Below are 24,032 nucleotides of genomic sequence, written 5' to 3'. Positions count from 1 at the left end.
ATCTGTCATCAATCAGTGGACCACCAAACCCAGATGAATCTGGGTGGGAAATTCTCTGAGCTACCTGTTAACCTTGATTTCTCTTCGACCATGATCCACGCAAGTCCTCCGGCGTTCAATAGGGCAGCGATCACCAATCCAGGCGAATCTAGCCTGCCACTTGCCTCGTGTCCTCGACTCCAACCGAAGACCCGCTGTCGTTAAACACCGCAATCAGAACAAGTAATCAAAGACTGGATCAAACCCAGAAAAGAACGGTCAGAGAGGCCTCCAAACTAGAAACCTCTCGCCGCAACCCACGATCGACGCCTGCCTTGCGCTGCCACCGTAACTCGTCCCTCCACGAATGCAACCTTGCCTGAGGGAAGAGCGCTACCGCTAGTCGAAACCTAGGTTTCGAATCCAATATTACTCCAAGAAGCTCAGAGACGCCTTTTGGTTATCCATCAATGTATTTAATATAAGTGTCTCGTTGCTCTCTGTCCTTGGGTTTAGGTTAGTGTTGAGCACAACTGAATAAATAATCAATTGACTATTGAACTACCTAGAACTCTAGTGATTTTTCCCCTGCCACTTCGGGTAGTCATTATATATAATTTTGTCTTCCAAGAAATATATGGTCATCTACTAGTTAAATATTGGCTTTATAAGGATTTCGTTCTTTATTCTCATCACTAGGATCCCCTTCTTTTTCCCAATTTTTTTTTTGGCCAAGGATTGAATAGTGGGTTGGTGGATTGTGTGATTTTTTTTATTATTTATTATTTTATTTTTTTGTAGAGTCATCGTGTACTTAATACATATACTTGTATTACCTATCAATTTGGGATCGAAAAGTGAGTCCAACAAATCTGTCGAATCTAAACCGTTCATGTCCAACGATTGAGATGTCGATATGTGATCACTAAGAACACCCCGCCCTTATTTGGTAGATTGTGTATGCTTTTATTTATTATTATTTTTTCCTTTAGAAGACTAATAGTTCCATGACTATTGTCTATTATTTTAGGACGAGCTATCATCAGTATGAGTATGTGAGATTGTTTTATAATAATCATGTTCATGTTGTCAATTGATTCATACTTAGTTGTGCTCAAGTATTTTTGAATCAAAATTCAAGGGTAGAAAACAATGAGACAGTTTTTTGAGGGCAACGAAAAACTGATCCATTGATATAAAATCATACGACCTCACTCAGTCAAGCATGAGAGGTCTGAAGACTCCTCATAATACAAATCGATTCTCACTTAATTATGACTAAAAAACCAAAAGGAAATCCCAAAAAAAAAAAAAAAACTAATATCCAAAAGTAAATGCAAAGAAAGAAAATGCAGAAAATAAAATTTCTATCCCTACATAGCCTTTTTTGAAACTCTGCCTTGATGGTTTTGTCGACTACAACCTTCATGGTGTACGTCGCGACAACCAAAACAGCCCTGTCTCAACCTAGGATACATAGGGAAGCTTCTCCTAGCCGGAATGGGAAAGAGAATCCAAACCCAAAGACCCTGCATGCATGCCTGCAGATCCTTTCAAGCCGAAACCACCAACTCAGAGCCACCACAAACTGACGTGGCCGGTGAAAACAATGAGACAGTTAACAATGACTTAATGAGACAAATAAACATATTCTAACTGCCTCATTGTTCTCTATTCTTCGATTTAGATCCATAATTAGTTTAGCACAACTAGGTTAAAAATCAAATCAATACTGACATAGAACTCAAGTAGTCATATTTGCTCCATGAAGATTTTGCTCCCTTCTTTAATTTTTTTTGCCAAGGAGGAGGCTGAAAAGTGGGGTGGTAGGAGAAACCCCTTCTCGAAAAATAAATATGGAAACCACGGGACTAGAAATTACAGACACCATTGCAGAAACATACCTACAGAATACCTACAGATACAGCATGATCTAATATATACAAAGCTCAAATATCATTAGTGCATGAGATACAGAGAGAACACATCGAAACAAGAAACATAATAGACCAATGCTCAGCATTAGTACCAATTAGATATAAAAGTGAAAAATAAAATAAACAAATGAAATGCAAATAGCCAAACAAGAGGTTGATCTATCATTCTATCTAAAGTAATCAAATAGCAAGACAGATATCAGTATAAATACTCCATATCTACTTCCTGCATCTCCAAGCTGAGACAGAAAATAGGGGTCGATCTTGCCACGACATCAACACACAGCCATTCTCTTCCCTGATCCTATATCCATCACAACCATAACCCTGCAACAACTTCCTTGCCTGAAGCATTCCATAATAGCTCAAAGGTACATTTCCAAAGCCAGCTAAATCGAGCCTTTGAATCCACTTCTCAAGTTTTTCATGTCTTTCTTTCCTCTCAGATCCTTCACAAGCTATAATGTTTTTAATTTCCTCCCCAAATAGCATTTTCTCTACCTTCATTCTTTCCAATGAAGTTCTTGACATCGTAGACTCCAAGCAATCAAATAATGCGGCATACGAGTATAAAGCTTCGAATAGCCTCTCCATTAGAGTGGAGCCATTATGGTTGGAATCTTGTTCGGTAACTACCATGATCTTCGGTGTCAAACCCCAAAATGCATTAAGAAAGCTGTCCATCTTCACAGAACCAACTGGGGATAGTGGGGATGACGAGGTTGAGTCAGGACTGGGGCTATATCCCTTGCCCATATCTTTCTCTAGCAACTCACCCAATGTGCCTTGGCCCATTTGCAACACTCCAGGTGAGTGAACTCTATTTGGATTCTTTGATTCCAATGAGAATTTCTTTCTGTGGAAATCATCATCAGATGACAAGAGGGAGTGAAATTGGAGAACTGAGCTGATAGCTAAAGCCTCACCGGTTTTAACATGGAGCTTTTCAAAATCAAGTGTTTCCAACTTGCTGACTACGGGATTGAACTGAAATGGAGTATCCAATCTTTCTGCTTCCTCAGTCAAGCTATGAGCCATTTGATCTAGTACTTCTTTTCGTTGATGGACACCGGTAATTCTCAAATGAGGTGGACCCTCAGGCCTTGCACTTAAAACATGAAGAAGAGCTATCCACTGTGCAGGTTCAGATGAATTAAGGTCAATTATATGGACCATCTTTTCTTCTTCCATCGCTTCAATAATAGCTTGGTTTGTGAGCACATAAGCCACCTTTAGGAATGGAAGCATCTCAAAGAACACTTTCCGAACTAGAAATTCTTCAGAAACTGAAGATATTCTAGTGGAATATAGGGCCTTATAAAGACCAGGCCAAGCTTTGAGGATTCGGTCAGCAAGAGCCTCAGTGAAGTAGGCTGCAATCCGCTGCATGGTATCACCATCCGAAGAGGCAAGCAGGGAGATTTGCTCAAGGGCAATATTTGCATTTTCGAGGTTTCCCGCAGCAACATAATTTGCACAAGTGAGCAACAAGTGGATCAAACACAGACCCCGCTCCTCCGATTTGAGTTCTCTTTGCCAAGGGTATGGTGATCCTAAACTAGGTGACGTCATTGTAAAGAATTGGAGAGGAGATTAAGTTGCAGATGATGACCCTTCATCGTGGAACATGTATGCCCTACAACAATCAAGAATGACTTGGTTACAGGGGTAGAAAGAGGTGGGATCAAATTCACTTCACAAAACAATTCAAGTCCCAAGTGGAGATAAGTTGCAGATTTCGACTGAAAAATCTTACTGCTCATGCAACAACCAAATTTTAATGAATTCCCAGTTTGAGCAAAAAAAAATTAAAAAATAAAACAAAAATCCTCAAACAAAGCATTCACAAGAAATGGTAGTAACTGAGAAGCAGAGTGGTTGAAGAGTATCACCTGAAAGCGTAGGAATTTACATGATCATGTCAAACATGCAAACAACAGGCCAAAATTTAGAATTTATCAGCAACTCCGATTAATCCCATATCATAGACTCAGAAAAAATATCAGAAATTTAATCTGGATTACACTAGACAGACAGGCTACGACTACAAGGCTAAAAATTCTCCGATCAAGTCTGTAAAATTTATGAGCTTAAAAATTCTGATCAACTCCAAAAAAAGGAACAGAGAACAATAACAAAACCAGCCTAAGAAATTAATAGTACCAGAACTAACCAATTGAATGAAGAAAAGCGAATCCTTAGTGGGTTTTAAATTGATCAATCTCCACAGAGCTGGTGCAGGGGGTTTTTATTTTATTTCTGGGTTTCCTCTGTTTATATCAGAGAGCAATTAGCAGTTCGGTTGGGTTTAAATAAAGCTGAGAGCTTTGGATGACAGAGGAAGACTTCATGCTACGTTGTCGACAAAGTTTTTGTCCTTATTAGTTTGTTGTCCTTGACAACATTGAATTGCAGGTTCTCACTTTGACTCTCTCTCTCTCGCTCTCTCTCTCTCTCTCTCTCTCTATCTAGATTCTAGTGCCTGTCCCTCTCTCTCTCAAACTTGGCCTTTATTTGCTTCTTCTAGTGCCTGTCCCTCTCTCTCTCAAACTTGGCCTTTATTTGCTTCTTTTTGTCTTGGCCTAAGGAGGATGAGCAATCAGTGCTGCTGCCCAAAACGAGGCTCTAAAGTTTTGTTTCCTAGTGGGGTTAAGTGTGGGAATTTCGTCTTCTTTCCAAATGGCCACGACCCGGAAGATGATATTCCTCAATCTAACTTTCTCCAGTTTTTGGATTCAGTGGTTTTTGCGTAATTTCATGATTTAGAACAGTTTCGTTATATAATTTATGTTTTAAAAATATTTCAGTTTAGAGTTAAATCAAATTGAAAATTATTTTAAGTCGAACAATTCCTTTCTCTCTCGAGGAGAACAGCGCCGCACACAGGCGTCTAGGGTTTCTTCCATCGTTATGTCGCTCTCGTCCGGTAGCCCAGCGTTGTGCCTGGCCGGTTAGCCTGGGTGGGGCGTGTTGGTGTGCTGCCGGACGAGGGACTTTTGCAGGAGCGCTTCTGTTCCTGTTTGGAGAGGCTTGATTGGACTGGTCGAGGCTATGCTCTCGCTAGAGGGGTTCGTCGTTGCAGATCTAGGTAGGCAGAGCGATCGAGTGCTCCATTCTAGGGGCATTTGCTGGTTTGCTTCTGGGTTGCGGTACTGTTTTGGGGATCAGGTGCTGGCCTTCGTTGATGACGACGTTCGATGGTTCTCTCGGGCTTTGGACGGCGTTGACTGGTGGCTAGCATCTGGTGGCTGGAGGCTGGGTGGCGGCGGCGGCAGGTTTCGCCTTAGTTTCTGCTGATGGTATCCAAGGCCGGGTCATTCTTGGGCCAGGTCAATGTTGGGCCTGTTTTTTAGTCTTTTGTTTAGTTTTGTCAATAAAGCTCTTCCTTATTGGAGGTTGTAGTGGGCCTTGGCCCTATTTATGTCGTGATCTTTTTGTCGTAACAGTGTGTTCATTCCAGTGGCCAGTACTGATGTACACCAAGATGGTCTTAGGCGGATATACTAGTTTATTGGTTGAATTTTGTTGCTTCCATTTGATTACGACGTAGTAGTCTAGGGACTCTAGCTAGTAGTCATTTTATATGTGCAGTCAGTGCACTACTTGAGCAATGAATGTAATGGGTGATTTTCGGATCCCCTAGGTTAAGGTCGTTATGATCTTTTCGATCACTGGAATATAATCCATTCCCCTCAAAAAAAAAAATTCAAAATTATTTTATCATGTTCATTTTATCAACTTTGTTTTTATTTTTTTTTTTCAAGAATAAATTTTAAGGAAATTAATTATAGAATAAACTATTAATTAGTTCGCGATATATAAAGTCTCTTTAATAACTTAATTATACACACACCCAAAAACAAACAACAAAAGCGTTAAGAGATGGTTTACTTACGGCAAGGCTACATATGTATCAAGATGTAATAGTTGAAGTGACTCCAAATTACTGATTGACTCTCTCATCGGTAAATGTGAAGTTCCATAGAGAATTTGGATCTTCAAGCAGGATATTAACATTCTGGCTCGACAGTTCAATTCCATTATTTTTAGGCATATTTATTGAGAAGCTAATTTTATTACTGATCATCTTGCTTCACTAGCTCATACAGCTCAGAACAATGCTGCTTGGTTTTTTTGTTTACCTCTATCAATGTCCCCAATGTTCCATTTGGATCAACTGGTAGGGAAAGTTTGTAGAAGATTTGTGTTTTAATTTTTTGTTTCTGTCATAGAAAAAAACAAACAACAAAAGTGTTAAGGTTATGCCATATACTCAAATAAGAATATGGCTCAAATAGTCAAATCATCCATGTTGCTAAATGCCGACGCTGATTAAGTAGCTTTTCATCCAGATTTTATGACTTTTATGTACAAGGACAAAAATGATGATGAGATGTCATGGTTTGGTGAATCACACTGGTGAAAATAAAAATTAGGTGACATTCAATTGTTGTAATAGCAAGGACAAAATGCTGACACTGATTAGGTAGCTTTTCATCAGATTATTTGACTTTTATGTACAAGGACAAAAATGATGATGAGATGTCATGGTTTGGTAAATCAAGCAGGTGAAAATGAAACCTAGGTTATATTCACTTGTTCTAGTACCAAGGACAACATTGGATGGTTTAGTTTTCTTCTGTTTTGGTTAGTTCAATTCAAAAGCCTTTCCAGTGTCATGTTTACCTGTTGTTTTGGGATGGTTGAGGGTGGTCATTTTTGCAAATCATTTTCAGGTGGAAATACCCAGAACTTGATGTTTGGTAGCAAACAGACGTTCAGCTAGAAAATTTGACATGGACTTGAAAGAGTGAGTACAAAGTTAAGAGTTCATAATAAATAAAACTCTTTCGAGTCTATGTCAAGTTAACCAGTCAAAACCATCTAATGAGTAACATTCTTTTTTATTTTTCGTTTTTGGCTTTGGAACAATGACAAAGTAGAATGGGACAAAAGACAATAGTTTAGAGGAAAATCCAAGCCCCGTATAAAGGAGGAGAGTGGAGGTGCTTACAAGGGAGAGAGGCTTGATTTTTCAGCCAATTTTGTAGTTTGTTACGAAGTAGGCGAAATAAGGGATTTGACTTTAAAACTTTAAATTGCCCCAAGTTAACATTGACTTCCATGCTACCATGAGATTTTTAGATTTTATCCCTATGGAAAGTTTTTTTTATTTGTTTATTTTTCTATCAGTGAGCCACGAAAATGATCACCTGGTCAGTTATTGACCAAGAAAATAATGCTCAACCACTATTTGATGTAAATCCAATGGTAGAGAGAATTATTATTAAGTTGAGATGTTTTGTTTTCCACCCTTGGATATAAATCTAAGGGTTATTGAGCATAAATTCTTTGGTCAGCAACTGACCAGGTGAACACTACTGCAGTAAGCCATCATCCGTTCCAATGTTAGAAAGTGTTATAAGTAGGATTACAGTATCAACAGAAGCCATAAAACTTAAGAGTCAGATTAACTAACCCAAACATACCTTCCTACTACTAAAAGTGTGAAAAAAAAAAAAAAGACGGATCTTTACAATAACTATAACATCACGAGGTAAAAAATAAATTAAAATATATAGAGAATAAACTTCACGCCGCCTAATTTCTAATCAACACTCCACTTTGTTTTTTTGTTCTATTTCTTATAAAAAGACAAATTTTATGTTACTAAATACAACGTTTGCTTTACTGAAAAAATAAATATAAACTGTTAATTGTAAAATAAGGAGTGTGAATTTCACTCTCTAAAAACATAACTACTAAATTGGCTCTGGGCTGTAGAATGGTTGAGACCATGGGCGGATTCAAAGCATGCCCACCCAAGAATTTTGAGAGAAAAAAATTGACCTTATATAGTATGTAGGAAACGACATGATTTAGTTGCTAAAGCCCACCCAAAATTAAAGCTTTGTTTCACTCAAGCTTTGGTTAATTCTCAATTAAAGTTCTGATGTCCATGTTTTCTGGTCATGGATAACTGAATGAAATTATCTTTTTTCAAAAAAAATAAAAATAAAAATAAAAATAAAAATAAAATCTCATTTAAAGCTCTGGGTTTTGTCTTCTCCAATTTCTCAACCTTTCGATCCCTCTCATCATCCTCAAGTGCTCCCTCAAACATTGTACTCGTTAAGTTAGAGGATGAGTTGAAGACGGCACTGAGCAAAGTTGAAGGTATATATTGCTTCCTTTGAATTCCAAAAGCACGTAACTATGATTCAAAGTTTTGAACTCTTTCTATATTTTATGATACGTGGGTCTCTGCCAGCAATTGTTTATTTCACTGCAGTGTGGTGTAGGCCCAGGGCCTGTCCTAAGGTTCTTCATGTCCAGGGTGAAATTTTTTTTCATGTCCAGGACTTGTGTTGAGATTTTTATGTTACGATTCTGAGATTAATTCGACTTTGAAAAAATTACTAATTAATAACAAGTTTTTAGAATAATCAATAGAATCACAGAAAACAAGCAACAAAACTTCTAATATCCAAAATTTCAAAATTAAAAAACACCCAATATCTATTTTGATCTATACCTCAACCTGCATCATGGAATGTTAAAAAAATTATGCCTGCGTACTGTAGAACAACAGAATAATAGAGAGGAGAAAGATTATTGGGAGATGAAAAGCAGATAGGAGAAATATTGGAAATGACAGATGCTGCAAGTGAATTGAGCGATTTAATAACTATTGAAACCCCAAATTTAGAGAGAAATTTGTTTGATTTCAAGGTTTTGGAGAGAATGAAAGACTCTGTTATAATTGTTCTCGATGACTTGAAAAGTCGAAGAAAGAGAAGAAGAAAACACCCGGCTAGTTTCTTCTAGAATTTTGAAATAAAAGATTTTTTTTAATGTTCCGTAATATTTATATATAAGAATATCTTCTTCTTCTTTTTTTGAGGAAAATGAGGTCAGCCCTTTATTGAAATTGAAAGATTACAACGATACCAAGCCAAAAGGCATAAAAAAGAAAATAAACAATGCGAAAAGAAAAGATGCAAACATTGCATCAGAAATACAAAGAATTAAAAATGCAAGAGCAGCAACGTCGAAACGCAGCGCTGATTTTACACTACGGATTGCAGCCGTGTAGTGATTTGAGTAGTCGGTGGTTTGACTACCCATCGAACTCCAACGCACAATTTGACAAAAATCAACTTGGCGCCAGAATGAAGGCACTCTCCCACCTAAAGATCGAAGTCGGCCAAGGGTGTCAGAACATGGCCATGTTGGCAGTCAATCTTTCACGAACTGATACAAAAGACTTGGGTCCCGAATCCAATACCAGGAATGCATAGGAGCCCCAAACCATGGTATCAAATGAGCAACAGTCCAACAAAAACAATGGGACGCAGCCCAAGCCCACCTCCCTCCTAGATCCCAGATCCGGAAACCTTGGCAGATTCCACCAGGATCCTAGATCTGGGTCCTTCTGATGTCGATAACAGATGAAATGGGATCAAAGACCACAAACTCATGGGAGTGGACCACCAAGCCGGCAATTGTCCTCCCACTCAAACTCAGGCCCAGATCCAAGATATCACCTTTAGCCCAAGGCCCACTGGGTATTCTGCAAGCACCCACCACATCTCGACCTTCATCCCTGCCGTTAGTGACGCACCGAGTGTCCACCATGCCGCCACTCGATTGGGAGTCGACCGGCCCGAAGAGGTCGCCTGCACCACCAATCGCCGACACATAGAACGAACACGCCCATACCATACCCATAAATGAACACTTGTCTACACCGCCACGCCCACTGCACCTACACCGAAGATCACTGCTTGCCGTAAAGCCAACGAAATCCCCACAAACCTGTTGCAGCGGTCTCAGAAGATCCTATTAGGAAAAGAATGAGCCCAATCTTCTCGACCACAGCATCGTGCCATCATTGCAGGGATGATTCGACCCGCTAGGACCACCGTGAGAGAAAGGGAACAGATTCAACCCTCTACCCGGATCCCACTCCTTCCAACAGTCACCGCCGCCCTCCTTCGCCGATCCAAAAGTCCTTTGGCTCGCCATCATGACCACACCAACGCCAAAACTCTCCTCAAACCCCGCTCTGCCGTCGCGAACAACAAAAGCCAACACACAGAGACCGAAGCCTGAAATTATGAATGGAGTAGGTTTAGGATGCGACAGCCAAGAGACGCGCCGCTCTACAAACCCTAGCAGAGCGCTAGGGGCATGATTATAAGAATATCAATATATATATATATATATATATAATATTTATCCAGAGTGAGGCCTCACTCTGAAATTAAAGTGCGAAGTTAGAGTTTAGTGTCACTTTTCGATCTCATATCCACATCTCGATCGTTCAATTTTTAGGTACTAATGTATAGATCATCTCTGCAAAATTTCAGCCAATTTGATGATCATTAAGGTATCTAACTCGCTTAAACCAATGAACGAACTGAACTGTACTACCTTTAAGGCAGTTATCAATGCCTTAACGACCATCAATTTGGCTGAAATTTTACAGAGATGATCTATACATTAGTACCTAAAAATTGAACGGTCGAGATGTGGATATGCGACCGAAAAATGACCCTAAACTCTAAAAGCGCACTTTAATTTTAGAGCAAGACCTCGCTCTAGATAGGATCTATACACACACACACACACTAGTGAGGGATCCATTTTTTTGGTCTTTTCTAAGGATAGGGCATTAGACCAACTTTTCGATTACATTTCGCAATCTCAACTGTTCAGTTTTTAGGTCCTAATGTGTAGATCACCTCTGCAAATTTTCAGTCAAATAGGTGATCGTTAAGGTATCAAACTAGATTAAATCAATGGACGAGCCGAATTGGTCCAACCTGAACCGTTCATACATATAATTGTAAATCGCAGTTTTGAATGCCTTAACAATAATCAATTTGGTTGAAAATTTGCGGAGGTGATCTACACATTAGGACCTAAAAACTGAATAGTTGAAATGCCAAAATATGATCAAAAAGTTGGTCTACTACCCTATCCCTAAAAAAGACCAAAAAAAAGAGATCCCTTACTAAAAGGGCCCTGAATACATACACACACACACACACACACACACAATCTTTCTATGCTAAGGACCTCCTTAGATTTTAAAATCTAAGGATTTCCTTGAATAGACTCACTTTTTGATCACATATCCACATCTCGACCGTTCAGTTTTTAGGTCCTAATGTATAGATCACTTATGCAAATTTTCAGCCAAATTGATGATCATTAAGGTATCGAACTAGATTAAATCAATGAACGAACCGAATTTGTCCAACCTGAACCGTTCGTGTTTATAATTGTAAATCTCAGTTTTGAATGCCTTAATGATTATCAATTTGGCTGAAAATTTTCAGAGATTATCTACTTATATATACCTAAAAACTGAACGGTCGAGATGTGGATATGCGATAGAAAAGTGAGTCTATTCAAGGAAATCCTTAGATTTTAAAATCTAAGGAGGTCCTTAGCGTAGAAAGACTGTGTATATATATAACCAAATATTCAAAAAAATTGTGCCCTACTTTCCCTTGGGCCCTGAGCTGTCGCCAAGGCTGCCTTTGGGCAAGGTTTATTTTCTACCAAAAGAGGACTAAACTTGGCTTATTGATGTGTTTCAGGGTTTGCAACTTGGATGTACTTATTTTCTTGTATGGTTGTGGTTCTTAAGAATGATAAATTTACTGAGATTTTTTGTTTGTATGGTAATCAATAAAGAGTTTTTCTTGTTAGGTTTTTGGATTAAAGATTAAAGGTTAAAAATTGAGTCTTTTTGTTTGTATGGTAATCAATAAAGGGTGTGTTTTTCTCATATTCATGCTTGCTCTTACACATGAAATTTGTGGTCTATTGTGACTTACAAGAGTTCTATGTAGACATGGTTAATCAATTAATTAATTATCTCGCATCGTCGAAATTCTCTAAAATAATTTTTTATTTGTTTTTGGTTAAGAAGTTATAGCCCACTGACTTGATACACATTTACGCAAGCGTACATATCATTGTCAAGATAGAGAAGTATTAAGCCCAAAATTATCGTACCACGAGGATTAGTGGCTAACCCACAATCCTTGGGTAGTCGGAACTAAAGTCACAAGCAAAAAAAGGAAAGTAAAATAAATAAAAAGGCTAATCTAAGGCACCAAGCCTTAGCAATGCTCGCTTTGGTTTTCACCAAACCCGAATCAAAACTAAGAGCCTAGTGATGACTATTTACAATGAGGTAGAAATTGTCATTAAACATTGTGATTGTAATTTTCTAAAAAGACTAAGTCAAAAACTAAATTAACAACAACAATTAAAAACAAAGAAAAAAATAAAAGAGAGATAGATTTGGGTACTAGGGATCACTCTCTAGCAATTTCAATACAACAAATACATTTCAAGCAAACAAACATATCTTCATGAGAACAAAATCTCGTACTTAATGCCGGTCAAGGCCACTAAGCCGAATTTCCTTAAGTGTATTCACATTTTCGGTTAGGACAAATATGAACTCTCTAACTCATGAATTAGTACCTTACTAGGGCTACCAAAACATGACCTAAAGGCGTAGAGCTCTAGAAATTAGGAATTTAAGCATGCAATAGTTACAACCTAGAATGTAACGATTACTTAGTTCTCTACCTAATGCCGGTTAAGGCCACTAATTAAGTCAATTTCTCTCATTTGGTATCCATTCTTCCAACTAAGGCAAGAATGAACTCTCTAACCCTAATCATTATGCCTTGTTAGGGCCACAACATCTAGGATTAAAGGCGAAGGGCACAAGAAAATAGAAACTTAGGCAATCATTCATTCTCGATTAAGCAACTACTTGACACACCACACTAATTACATGAAGCTGGTGAACAAAAGAACCACCAATTGTATCACACATCACAAATCTCAACACATAACAAAGAGAGTGGTTAATTCCCTAAATTCATGCATCAAGAACCAATTAGCATAGTAATTAGAGTGCACCCATATGAAAATACATTATTTATCACTTGAAAAATATGTCAATTACATCAAAATTGAGCTAGAGTTAGAAACCCTAGCCCCCAAAAGTAACTACTCACAACCCATATTCATGAACATCAAACTTTCAAAATTCAAATAGCAAAGTGTAGAGAAGTGTAGGAGAAAACAAGGATAGTCACAAATAGCTATGAAGCTAGCATGACTAGCCTTGAATTACAACCCCACAAAATACCCAAATCTTGAACCTTGTGGAGATTGAGCCCCTTGATGGATCCTTGAAGCTTTGTGTGAGTAGCCCTTCAAATTCCTAAAATAAAACTAAAGAACATGTAGAAAATGGAGGAGGAAAAAAGGAGAGAAGTCCCCAAATTCAGCCAAAAGGCCGAGGGTGTAGAAAAATTGGTCTTGAGCTTGTGAAATGTGTGTGCATAGTGCTTAAATACCCCCTTGGGTTTAAGAGTCAAGATTAGACTTGTACCATAGATCCAAGGACACAAAAACAAGTAGAAAATGGGTAAAATGAAAAGACTAAAACAACCTAATAAAAATATAGAGAATTAGAAGATTAGAAAACATTTTGGAAAATATAAAGAAAACCGGAGGGTAAAAGTGTAAGTGAGTGTGTGTCTAGTGTGAACACAAATAAATATCTCATCCACATGTGTGATGTGTGTGATGTGTGGTCCACTATTTTATTGTCATTACATCCATTTTGAATTTGAAAATTGAATACAAATATGTAATACAAATGGGCTTGGGTCTTCACTTGTGCTTCTTTGGTCTTGAGCCTTGGACTTCATGTTATTGGGCCAAGTTGACTTGGTTGATCCGGTGGTCAGCCAGTTGACTTTTCGTCTTTTAGTCGGAGTTGATTCTAATTTGCTCCAATTTCGCACTATTTTCTCTCAATTTTCGCAACTCCGCTTATTACATACAAATAAATAAAAATGGATTAATTACATAATAATTGACTTAAAGATTAGCTTAATTCTAGTATTTATAGTGCAATTATGAACAAAAAAATGCGTGTAATCACCCACCCAAATTTTCATTTATGAATCCACCACTCGTTGAGACCAAATGCTGGCGTACTAATACAAGTCACGACTCATAATTAAGAAAGGTAACATGCGCTCTAGCCATCTCCACCTCTTTGTTGACTAGTGATTAGATGCATTTCTATGCATGTAATTGTATCCAAAACACTAGAAATAAGTTAATCCTCAAGTTAATTATTATGTAATTAATAATGAGCGGAATTACGGAAATCGAGAGAAAATTATCCCAAAATGGAGCAATACGGAATTTCCGACAAAAGGACAAAAAGTAAACACCAAGTCAACCATGGTCAATGCCATAAAACAAATGGAATCCCATTGTCTCCGAAAATATATGCGAAACTGCATAGAGAAAAAGGAAGGAAGGAAAAAAAAAAAAAAAAAGAGGAGAAAAGAAAACGTTGACTTGATTAATTAATCAAGTAATCATCCATCACCACGTGCCAGCAACAATTAAGCATTTGCTTTGCTTTGTTTAATTGATTAGAGCTAATTAAACACTGCCATGTGGCAGCTTATCATTTTCTTTCTCTCAGAACACACCGAGACCATTGATTTCTATCATCTCTATTCCTTTCTCTACCCTGGACACGGGCTACCATATATGTATATTCACACTCTCCCTCCTTCCCAGGAGAGTAGCCGCACAACACATTTGGGCAGCCTTTGGGCTACAGCCCTTCCACTCCTCCCCTTCCATTTTTCTTATTTCTTTACCTTTGTTTTGGGAATACAAGAACTCACTCAAACTTCAAGGACACATCATCAAAAGCACCACACCTCCATCTTGGGTAGTTAGGTGAAGAAATTGGTTGGTTTATACTAGCATATAGCTAGAAGTGATTAAGTCAACTCTCCCCACTCTTTCTTATCATCTCTTTCATATTTTTCTATACTTTTGATGATGTATCTATATATGGGTAGTGGGTAGTTTCTTTTGGAAACTAGGGTTTGAGCCCTAGCATGGATTTTATGTAATAAATATGTTTTGATTTAATGGTTTTCAATTTTGTATTTGGCATATGTTCTATTCTATAATACTTGGCTTAAATACATGAATTGGAGCTTGATTAACTCTTGAATGTGTAGATGAGCTTGATGACTAAGTGGTGTTAGTTCAGTGGTTAGAGCACCCACTACCTATGTACGAAGTCATGGGTTCGAGTCACCATGGAGGCAGGAGTGAAACCCTTTGATCCTCTTTTAAAAATGTGAAAAAAAAAAAAAAAGTGTAGATGAGCATGTCTAGAAGAAATTAGGGAGCCTAATCACCTTTCTAATTTATGGCTAGGACACTTGTTTAAAACATGGTTAGTTACAATACTAATTTCGATTGCTGTATTGGCTAGCTTGGAAACCTTGATTCTAGGACTATTCGTCTTTTGGTGCAACTAGAGGCCCTAACAAGGCTCTAAATTGTCCCAATTGAGTTTCTACGGCCCTTGATCCGGAGTAGGAATACCCTTTAAAGAATCTAAGGACCCATGAGCCTTGAAAAGCCTTGGGCACGGTTCTTAATGCCATTATAAATTGTTTGACCATTGTCGGAATATTTGTGCATTGAATTTGGTTAGGAGGATACCCTAGTGACCTAATTTCCATTTCTTACTTTTCTTTTCTTTATTTAATTTAGTTGTTAGTTAAGGCACTCATTTAAATTCTGGCAATTAATTATTAGAAAATTACAATCACAATTTCAAATGACAATTTCTATCTCGTCGTAAATAGCCATCACTAGGCCCTTAGTTTTGATTAGGCTTTTGATGCAAATTAAAGCCGAGCATTTCTAAGGCTTGGTGGCTTAGATTAGCATTTTTATTATTTTTACTTTCCTTTATTTGCTTAGTGACTTTAGTTCTGACTATCCAAGGATTGTGGGTTAGCCACTAATCCCCGTGGTACGATAATTTTGGGCTTAATACTTCCCTATCTTGACAATGATACGTACGCTTGCGTAAATGTGTATCAAGCCAATGGCGCCGTTGCTGGGGATTAGTGTTTAATAGCCTTAATCCCTAGGTGAATCGGTTCTTTAGGTCACTTTAGCATATTTTTTTATTTCTTTGTTATTAAAAAAAAAAAAAAGAATTGGTAATATAATTAATTTAGTTATGTTTTGTGTAGTTATTTTTCTATTTTCTTTCTACTCCTTGGTTACTTATCTCATTTTTGGGAATCTATCGGTACTTATTTTCTATTACTTTGAGCTATGGATCGATGAAATTATGGATGGGAAGACTCAATGAGATATGAGCAACATCCTCAAGATCAAGCTTATGAACTTTTAAACTCATCCATTGAAGAATTGTTTGCTCAATTCATAGCTATAAGTGAGAGTGTAGATCCAATCATGGAGCAAGTCAAGGCTAGCCTACTTCAAGAGCAACCTCCCACCACTTTATATTTGCAAGAGTCTTTCTTTGACCAAGTGGAGCCTATGTCAAGAGAAGAAGTGTATATCGAGCATCTTGAGCAAGAGTCTTTTATTCTAGTTGAAGATGATGATAGTGATGTTGATGTCCAACAAAGTGAGTTTGGTTATGAAAGTTTCAATGCAAGTGAGGTGAGAGACTACACCTCGGAGGAATGGATGCAATATTGGAAATCTAAGCTTCCTAATGGAGGGGAAATATTTGAAGATGATTCCGAAGAAGAAGAAGATGTCTTTTCTAGTGAGGAGGATGCAGAGTTTGAATTGATGCACCATAATCCCTTATTCATTGAGGCCGTACTTGAACATGATTCCGAAGAGGAGGATAGCTTGTCTAGTGAGGAGGATGCGGGGTTTGAAGTCAGACACCATAATCCCTTATTCATTGAGGTCGATATTCCCATGGAGGAAGAGAGTTCTTCAATACTTTGTGATGATGAAGAAATTGAAGAGTCAAGGACTTTCTTGCCTCCCACATCCATCATCATGAGCTTCCCAAGGTGGATTGTAGAATATTGAGCACTTATGTTCTTAATGAGATGATTGGGATCAAGGTACCTTTACCTCCCAATCCACCATTAAGTGGTCAATGTTTCTACAATGAGGTGATGGATTGGAAAGGAAATGGAGCACTTGCACTCACCCTTTCCTATCACTCTCAAGAGCTTCTACCACCTATTGTTCCTATGAGCATCATTTCTACGCCACTTGAGAAGGAGAAGGCAAGGATAGCTCCTAGAAGAAAAATTGAGAAGAAGGGGAAGATTAAGAAGCTTCATTTTCGGGAACCAATTGGAACATTCATGGATAGCTCTTGGTCTTGTCTCTATGATACATCAAAGAGTCCCTTAGCCCCACACAATAGGGTGGTCGCACTTGAGAAGTATCCACTTTGACAAGATTGTTCTATGTGGACCGGCAATAAAGTCCTTAAACAAAGTTGTCACGCCCCGAATTTTGAATAAATAAATTCAAATCCGAAACGCGATAACTTAACAAGCACAACAAAAATACATAGAAAATTTTTCATTTAAATTAAGCATCTAAACAACTGACATCACAATGTAAATACCGACTCGTTCTTTAGAGTCACATATTACACTACTGAGAGTTTACAAATTAAACTGCATGACAATTAAATAAGTAAACACACCCACCATAACTCACTACACAGCGGAAGACTTAAAACTAAGATTACCCTTCGACGTCCTCGCTACCGAACATACCCCTCAGCTTCGACGACGATTAATCGATATTCTAACATGCACAATAAACCTCACACCATAGAATAGTGCACCGGGTTGAACATAACAATCCCGGTAAGCTTTTTAAGCCCGTATGAGTAAACTCAAATAAATTGACTCACGTCACGCATGCTTATAATTTCTCAACTCGTAAGAAGAATTAAAGCAACAATATTTAATTATCACAACAAAACGTCAAGTTCAAATTAAACAATAACATGCTCAATATTTCAACCCAACTAAAAACCCACATGCTCTGTCTCTCAATTCATTTTCCAATCACTACACATTACAACCCACAACTGTACACACAATGAGAATTAAGCAAAATCAGTAATCCCTGCATAGAAACTTAGTGCAGGAGATCCCATGAAAACAAACAAAAGAATTTATAGTAATCCCTGCATATAGTTTAGTTCAGGAGATTACATTAAACAAATAATACAAAAGGCAGTAATCCCTGCATATAACTTAGTTCAGGAGATTACATTAAAACAAACAATTCAAAAGGCAGTAATCCCTGCATATAACTTAGTTCAGGATATTACATTTAAATCAAACAATAGAATTCATGGAAATCCCAAATCTCACGTAAACACAAAAGAAAGAATCCCAGAAACATTCCCTGAACTACGACAGACTAGAGCTCAAACTGTATCATAACCTGCCCCCTTGACCAAGGTACAAGCATCCGATAACTGTATCGTAACCTGCCCCCTTGACCAAGGTGCAAGCATCCGATGACTTACACCCCACTGTATCGTAACCTGCCCCCTTGACCAAGGTACAAGCATCCGATAACTGTATCATAACCTGCCCCCTTGACCAAGGTGCAAGCATCCGATGTCTTACACCCTAACTGTATCGTAACCTGTCATCTCGGCCGAGGTTCAACCTTACGATATCAGTGCACCCAGGTTACCATTGTAACCTTCGGACTTCAGACCATTCGGCCCTCAGAACAAACCCAGGTTTACCATTGAAACCTTCCGACTCACATTTGTCACATCACAACCCCAAACCACTCTTTCAACAATATAAATCATCAAAAGTCTAGATATCACATGCCACACCTTCCAAATATATATGTATATATATATATATACATATATATATAAGCCACGTAAATATATATATATATATATATATATATATACGTATTCACCCACTCAGGGATGCTACTAATACCAACTATAATTTTACAAATTAACTACTCGAAAATCATTTTATATCAAAACCTTGTTTTAACCTACCCATGAACCGTTGTCGATCAAGTTCATATATTTTAAAACAAATAATTTATTTTGATAAATATGATTTTGCATACTAACAATTAAATCTACTAAATTAAACATAACTAATTTATCGACCGAAACACTGTGAGATTTACTCACCTCAAATCCAGCTGCGTCTTCAATACAGCCCAAAATCACAATCACAACCGTCCGCCCAACCAAAACCATCAATCACCATAACAAATACGATCCTAACTTAGCAATTGATTCCTAACACACTTAAACGACGATCTAACGGTTGAATTCTCACGGATCGCCCTTGGGATCATCCTATCAAAATTATACAAAGATCCAACGTTGGGATCCTCGCGGATTGCAAACCGAAGATAACTCATAAAACCGAAACCCTAGCATGCATCAACTTTCTCCAAACTGACCTTATAATATATCAAAACGACCGCATTGATGCATAGATGAATAAACTAAAAACAGAACACAAAAAGGACGCTGGACGCTCCGCCACGCGCCACCACAAGCGGCGGGTCAGCGTGTGGTCAACTGTGGCGGTCAACGCCGGGTCAACCACCTCCGATGCAAAAGTCGTCAACTACAAACTTGTTCATATTGAAGAGAAGAGCAACCTTCATACCTGGAGCTAAGCGAGATTCGGTCTAGATCGTCCTAGATCAAGCTTGGAAGTTGGATTAATCTCGGTCGTCTAATCACGTTTCCAGATTCAACCAGAGCCGTCTAAATCTTCAAACCTTGATCTTCCACTCTACACTTTGAATCGTCCTTCAAGGTGGGTATGGGCGTGATCTAGAGGAGAAGACGTTTCTAGAAAGCTGACGATCTGCCCAAGGGGATGTCAGAATCGGGAATTCCGGTCGGATCCCGAAAGCGTAAACTTTGGGCGCTCCGATCTGGTACTTCCGGCGAGGCACCAAGCAACCCACCACCACAGGGAAGTCAGCGAGGCAAGTCTGAGTCCTCCTTGGCTTGTCCCGTCGTCGGAGGTGGCCAGAGTTGCGAGATTGAATCGGGTCGGATCGCCGGGTATTGTCTCGGGTTGGGTCGCGCGGAGGAGAAAGAACAGAGAGAATTATGGGGGAGAAAATGGAAAAAGGGAAATTTTGGGGTTTTATGAAAAATCCCGGAATTTTTGCTATTTATAGAAATTTCCCAACTTATCAATCGATCATAACTTTCTCATATGAACTCCGATTTCCGTGATCCACATATCCACGAACACGTATTGACGCGCTCTACAACTTTCATGAAATAAGTTTTCGGAGAAACCCAACGTATAAGAAGTCAACCTTTGCAACCCCCCTAAAACCATACTTTTTGAATAAAAATTCATCCGAAACACTTCCGCTCCGTCCACGAGCCACGAACCGTCCAATAAACATAAAATTAATTCCAGAAAATTCACTGAAAATAAATACGAATTTCCAGGGCATCACAAAAGTGCTTGCCAGGAAGGCAACCCTAGCACATCATCAGTAGTATATATTTATTTCTTAGTTTATTTTTGTTGTGAATAAAGCTTTTGAGTCATTTTTGGGAGGATGGAGGTGTCCGGAGTTGGAAATGTGAAGGAGAATTAATTTGGTAGTGAGCAGTTTCTATCCAGAATATTTGGTTGAATTTGGGAAGTTATAGCTTCCAACCCATATAGAAATTTGAGCTGAATTTTTCTGGAGGTATTCTCCTATATGTCTTCTCACGGCTGCCCAAATTTCAGTCTCTTTGAGTCGCTGAAACGCAAGTTACTTAGTGGTCAATGAAAGGAGGTTAGAACAGAGACAGCTACTGTAGAGTGATTTTGGGAAGCTACACACTCTACATATTATGTTATTTGGAACTCAAACTTTCTAGAGATGTATCTTCACATGTCCTATATATTCTGGAACAACAGTTTTCCATTTGTGCCTCTCTAACTTCAGATATGGTGCTCCAAGCAACAGGGGCCAGAAACAGGGCACAGCAGAAACTGCAGAATAGATTAGTGAGTTTGGAGGCCAACGGTTTTTGACTCAGAATTTATATGTCAGTGAAATTTTACCATCAGGTATCCTTATAAGTCTAGTTTCATATCCCATTGGTTTCACTCTCTTTGTACCTCTGGAGCCCAACTTATTGCAGTTTTGGTGACTGAGGGTCAGCAGAAATCTTCATGACAGATTGGTAACTTTGACCACCCTTGAGTTTCATCTCAGTTGGAGATAGTGGCTCATTTTATATGGATAGAAAGCTCTCTAAGTCTACTTTCTATTCCAAGTAGTATCACTTACTTCCCTCTTTTGGAGTTTGATAAATGGGCATTTGAAGACATAAAGGTCATTGCTGAAAGTTTTCTGAACTCACTAGTTTTGTTCACTCAGGTTGGTTGAACTTCTTGCACTTCAATTCTTCAATGGAGGCCAATATATGGGTATTCGTGAGGTGTGTTGGATGTGGTCAAGGCCATGTCACGCCCCTGATTTTTACAACAATAAAAATCGATATATATAATCCCATAATTATACATGCGTGAATATTCAGTCATCAATACAAATACCTGGAACATCTTTCCCATAAAACAAGTACTTACTGATACACTGAATCATCCAAGATAACATACACTCGCTCCACAGAGTTATATATTATACAAATTTACGAATTAAATTGTCATCACAAAATAAAGCGTAAATGCTCCTCAGAGCTTACTACATAGCGGAAATCATAACAATGGCAAAGCCAACAAAATTTGCTTCCTACCCGTTCAGCTGCCAACAAGCTGCCTCTGCTTCAGCCACGATTTTCCTGACCTGCAGGATTAACCCCTACACCAAAAGAATGGTGCACCGGGGTTGCCAAACAACAAACCCGGTAAGCTTCTTCAAGCTCGTATGAGTAACTCATGAACATCAATCAACAACTCACATCAATCTACTTAAGGAAACATGCAGCCATGAATCCTTCTAACATTCAATATCCTTTCCACAGAAAGGACAACATGAGTCACCGCTATGACCATATCCTATTTGCTAACTTAACCATCAAGTAGCAATTCAAGTCTCATCTAGACAATTAAAGAAGAATGCCATCTGAACTCTCCTTTAAGCCGCGAACCTATGAGTCTCAAGCAACCTCGACTGTTACTCCCATAAGCTATCATGGTAGATAAACTAGAACCCTATTGAAATTGTAATCACTCGTCCTAACCAGAACGTGATTACCTATTTCCTGCCTTGATCACCATCTGTGATCTATCACCATCTGTGATCTGTCACCATCTGAGACATATGATTTCAAACTCCGTCTAGTCAGGAAATCAACATCAAGGTCGCCATCTGCAACCTGTCACCATCTGTGACCTATAATCATTAGACCCCATCTGGTCTCAGCTCAACCATTGATCACCATCTGTGACTCATGATCTTCAGACCCCATCTGGTCATGAAGTCAAACATCAAGGTTACCATCTGCAACCTGTTACTATCTATGATCTATCACCATCTGTGACGTAAGATCTTCCTAGACCCTATCTGGTCTTGAGATCAACGTTAAGTAAGTCGCATCTGACTTAAGAACGTACAACATCTAGTTTCGGTTTTCCTAATCCCTGCTCACCATCTGTGACCCTTGATACTAAAACCAATACATCTAAAATGAGTCACACTTGACTCAAAATGTAACATCAAGCTCAATACTTTCCAAACAATAGAAAACATCTTTTTCTATAATATCGTTTCTTGAAAAGTCGCATTTAACAATAATATGAACACCATCATGCATATTATTATTCATCATAATCATTCACAAGGATATATATTTCATCTAAATATATATATATGTAGTCATTCGCTCAGGAATGCCTACTAATACCAACTATAGTTTGCAGTTAAATAATTAACGCCAAAACAATAATGGTACTTCTGTTCATAAAGATCCTTGTGAGATTTACTCACCTTGAACTCCTGCTGCGTCTTCAATACAGAACCGAACCAAAACTATCACTAACCACTCGTCCAAATACTTCGTCAAGTACCTAATCACATATGGTTCCAACTTAGTAATGATTTATATATGATTTAAGTCCGAAACCCCTGTTTTGAACCAAAATCCCCAAAGTGGCGCCAATCGAGGCAAAACCACATCCGAGACCTCCCCAAGTCTTCGGAATACGTCCACGATCGATGTGACCAAACCACAAATCGATCGGACGCTCGAATCCTCACGGATCAAATAAATTGATCGGTATGAAACAGCAAAAATCATAACAAATCCAATCGAACTCCAAAATTTGCATATTATATATCGAAACGCTCGTATCGACGAGTAGAAGACATATAATAGCAGAAACAGTTCCATACATGGCTAGAACACCGCCGGAACGCCGCCACAGACGGTGGCGCACCGTCGCCGGCCAAAACTCAATATTTTACAAAACTCCCAACATCAAAAAGCTTCATCTAAGCATGCTTGTGAACTTTCATAACTGGATCGAAGTCAGAAAACAAGCTTAAGGGATCGAAAACTACCTCACCAGCCGTGAACAGTAATCCAATCCGAGTTGATCGAATTTTCACGTGAATCGATCCAAACAACCACCAAGGATCGATCGGCGAGGCAGTTCTGAGCTCAACCAAGAAAACTCGAAGCCGTGCCGACGTCGGAGCTTTGTTTTCCGGCCGGGTCCGAAAACACAAGGCTGCACCGCCTTGCAGCGCCGCCGTGGAGAATAATCGGCGATAGAGACCACCAGAGGGACGACCAGACGGAAGAGGCGACCCTGCTGGCCAAGTTTCAAGGCCGGAGACCGCCGCAGTTGGCCGGAAAAGTCGGGTCGGATCGGCCGGGTTCGGGTCGGGTCAGTCGAAAATCTTCGATACTGAGGGAGCGGACGAGAGAGAAGAGAGAGAGAGGGTATGGTTTCCGGAAATGGAAAGGGAAATAATGAAATAAAATTCTAATTTTCCCTTATATACTAAAATGGAAACTTCTTTCCATAGCCATAACTTCCTCATACGAACTCCGATTTACGCGTTCCACATGTCCACGAACTCGTATCGACGCGCTCTACAACTTTCGTGAAGGAAATTTTCCGAGAATCCCAACATATAAAAAGTCAAACTTCACACGACCCCCTAAACTGTGAAATTCAATTATTATACGTACGAAAATCATTCTACTCCATATAAAAT

At 38.7% G+C, this 24,032-nt stretch overlaps 1 protein-coding gene across 3 annotated transcripts; it reads right to left on the bottom strand.

Annotated features, from left to right (window-relative positions):
* Positions 1-1,908: 1,908 nt before the first annotated feature.
* LOC112167580 (scarecrow-like protein 3) lies at positions 1,909-4,278 on the bottom strand. Of its 3 annotated transcripts, none has more exons than XM_040519611.1 (2): positions 4,080-4,278; positions 1,909-3,552 (listed from the first exon to the last, which is right to left on the bottom strand). In XM_040519611.1, the coding sequence occupies exon 2, from the start codon at positions 3,486-3,488 to the stop codon at positions 2,136-2,138; it is 1,353 nt and encodes a 450-aa protein (XP_040375545.1). In that variant the 5' UTR covers positions 3,489-3,552; positions 4,080-4,278; the 3' UTR covers positions 1,909-2,135. The 3 variants fall into 3 exon arrangements, with proteins under 3 accessions (XP_040375545.1, XP_040375544.1, XP_024160389.1); XM_040519610.1 differs by having other exon boundaries at positions 4,086-4,278; XM_024304621.2 differs by having other exon boundaries at positions 4,090-4,277.
* Between the last annotated feature and the right edge of the window lie 19,754 nt (positions 4,279-24,032).

Source organism: Rosa chinensis, chromosome 5 (assembly GCF_002994745.2).
Source record: "Rosa chinensis cultivar Old Blush chromosome 5, RchiOBHm-V2, whole genome shotgun sequence".
Classification (NCBI taxonomy): domain Eukaryota; kingdom Viridiplantae; phylum Streptophyta; class Magnoliopsida; order Rosales; family Rosaceae; genus Rosa; species Rosa chinensis.
The sequence above is the reverse complement of the archived record's forward strand: the minus strand, read 5'-3'. Positions and strand labels throughout refer to the sequence as shown.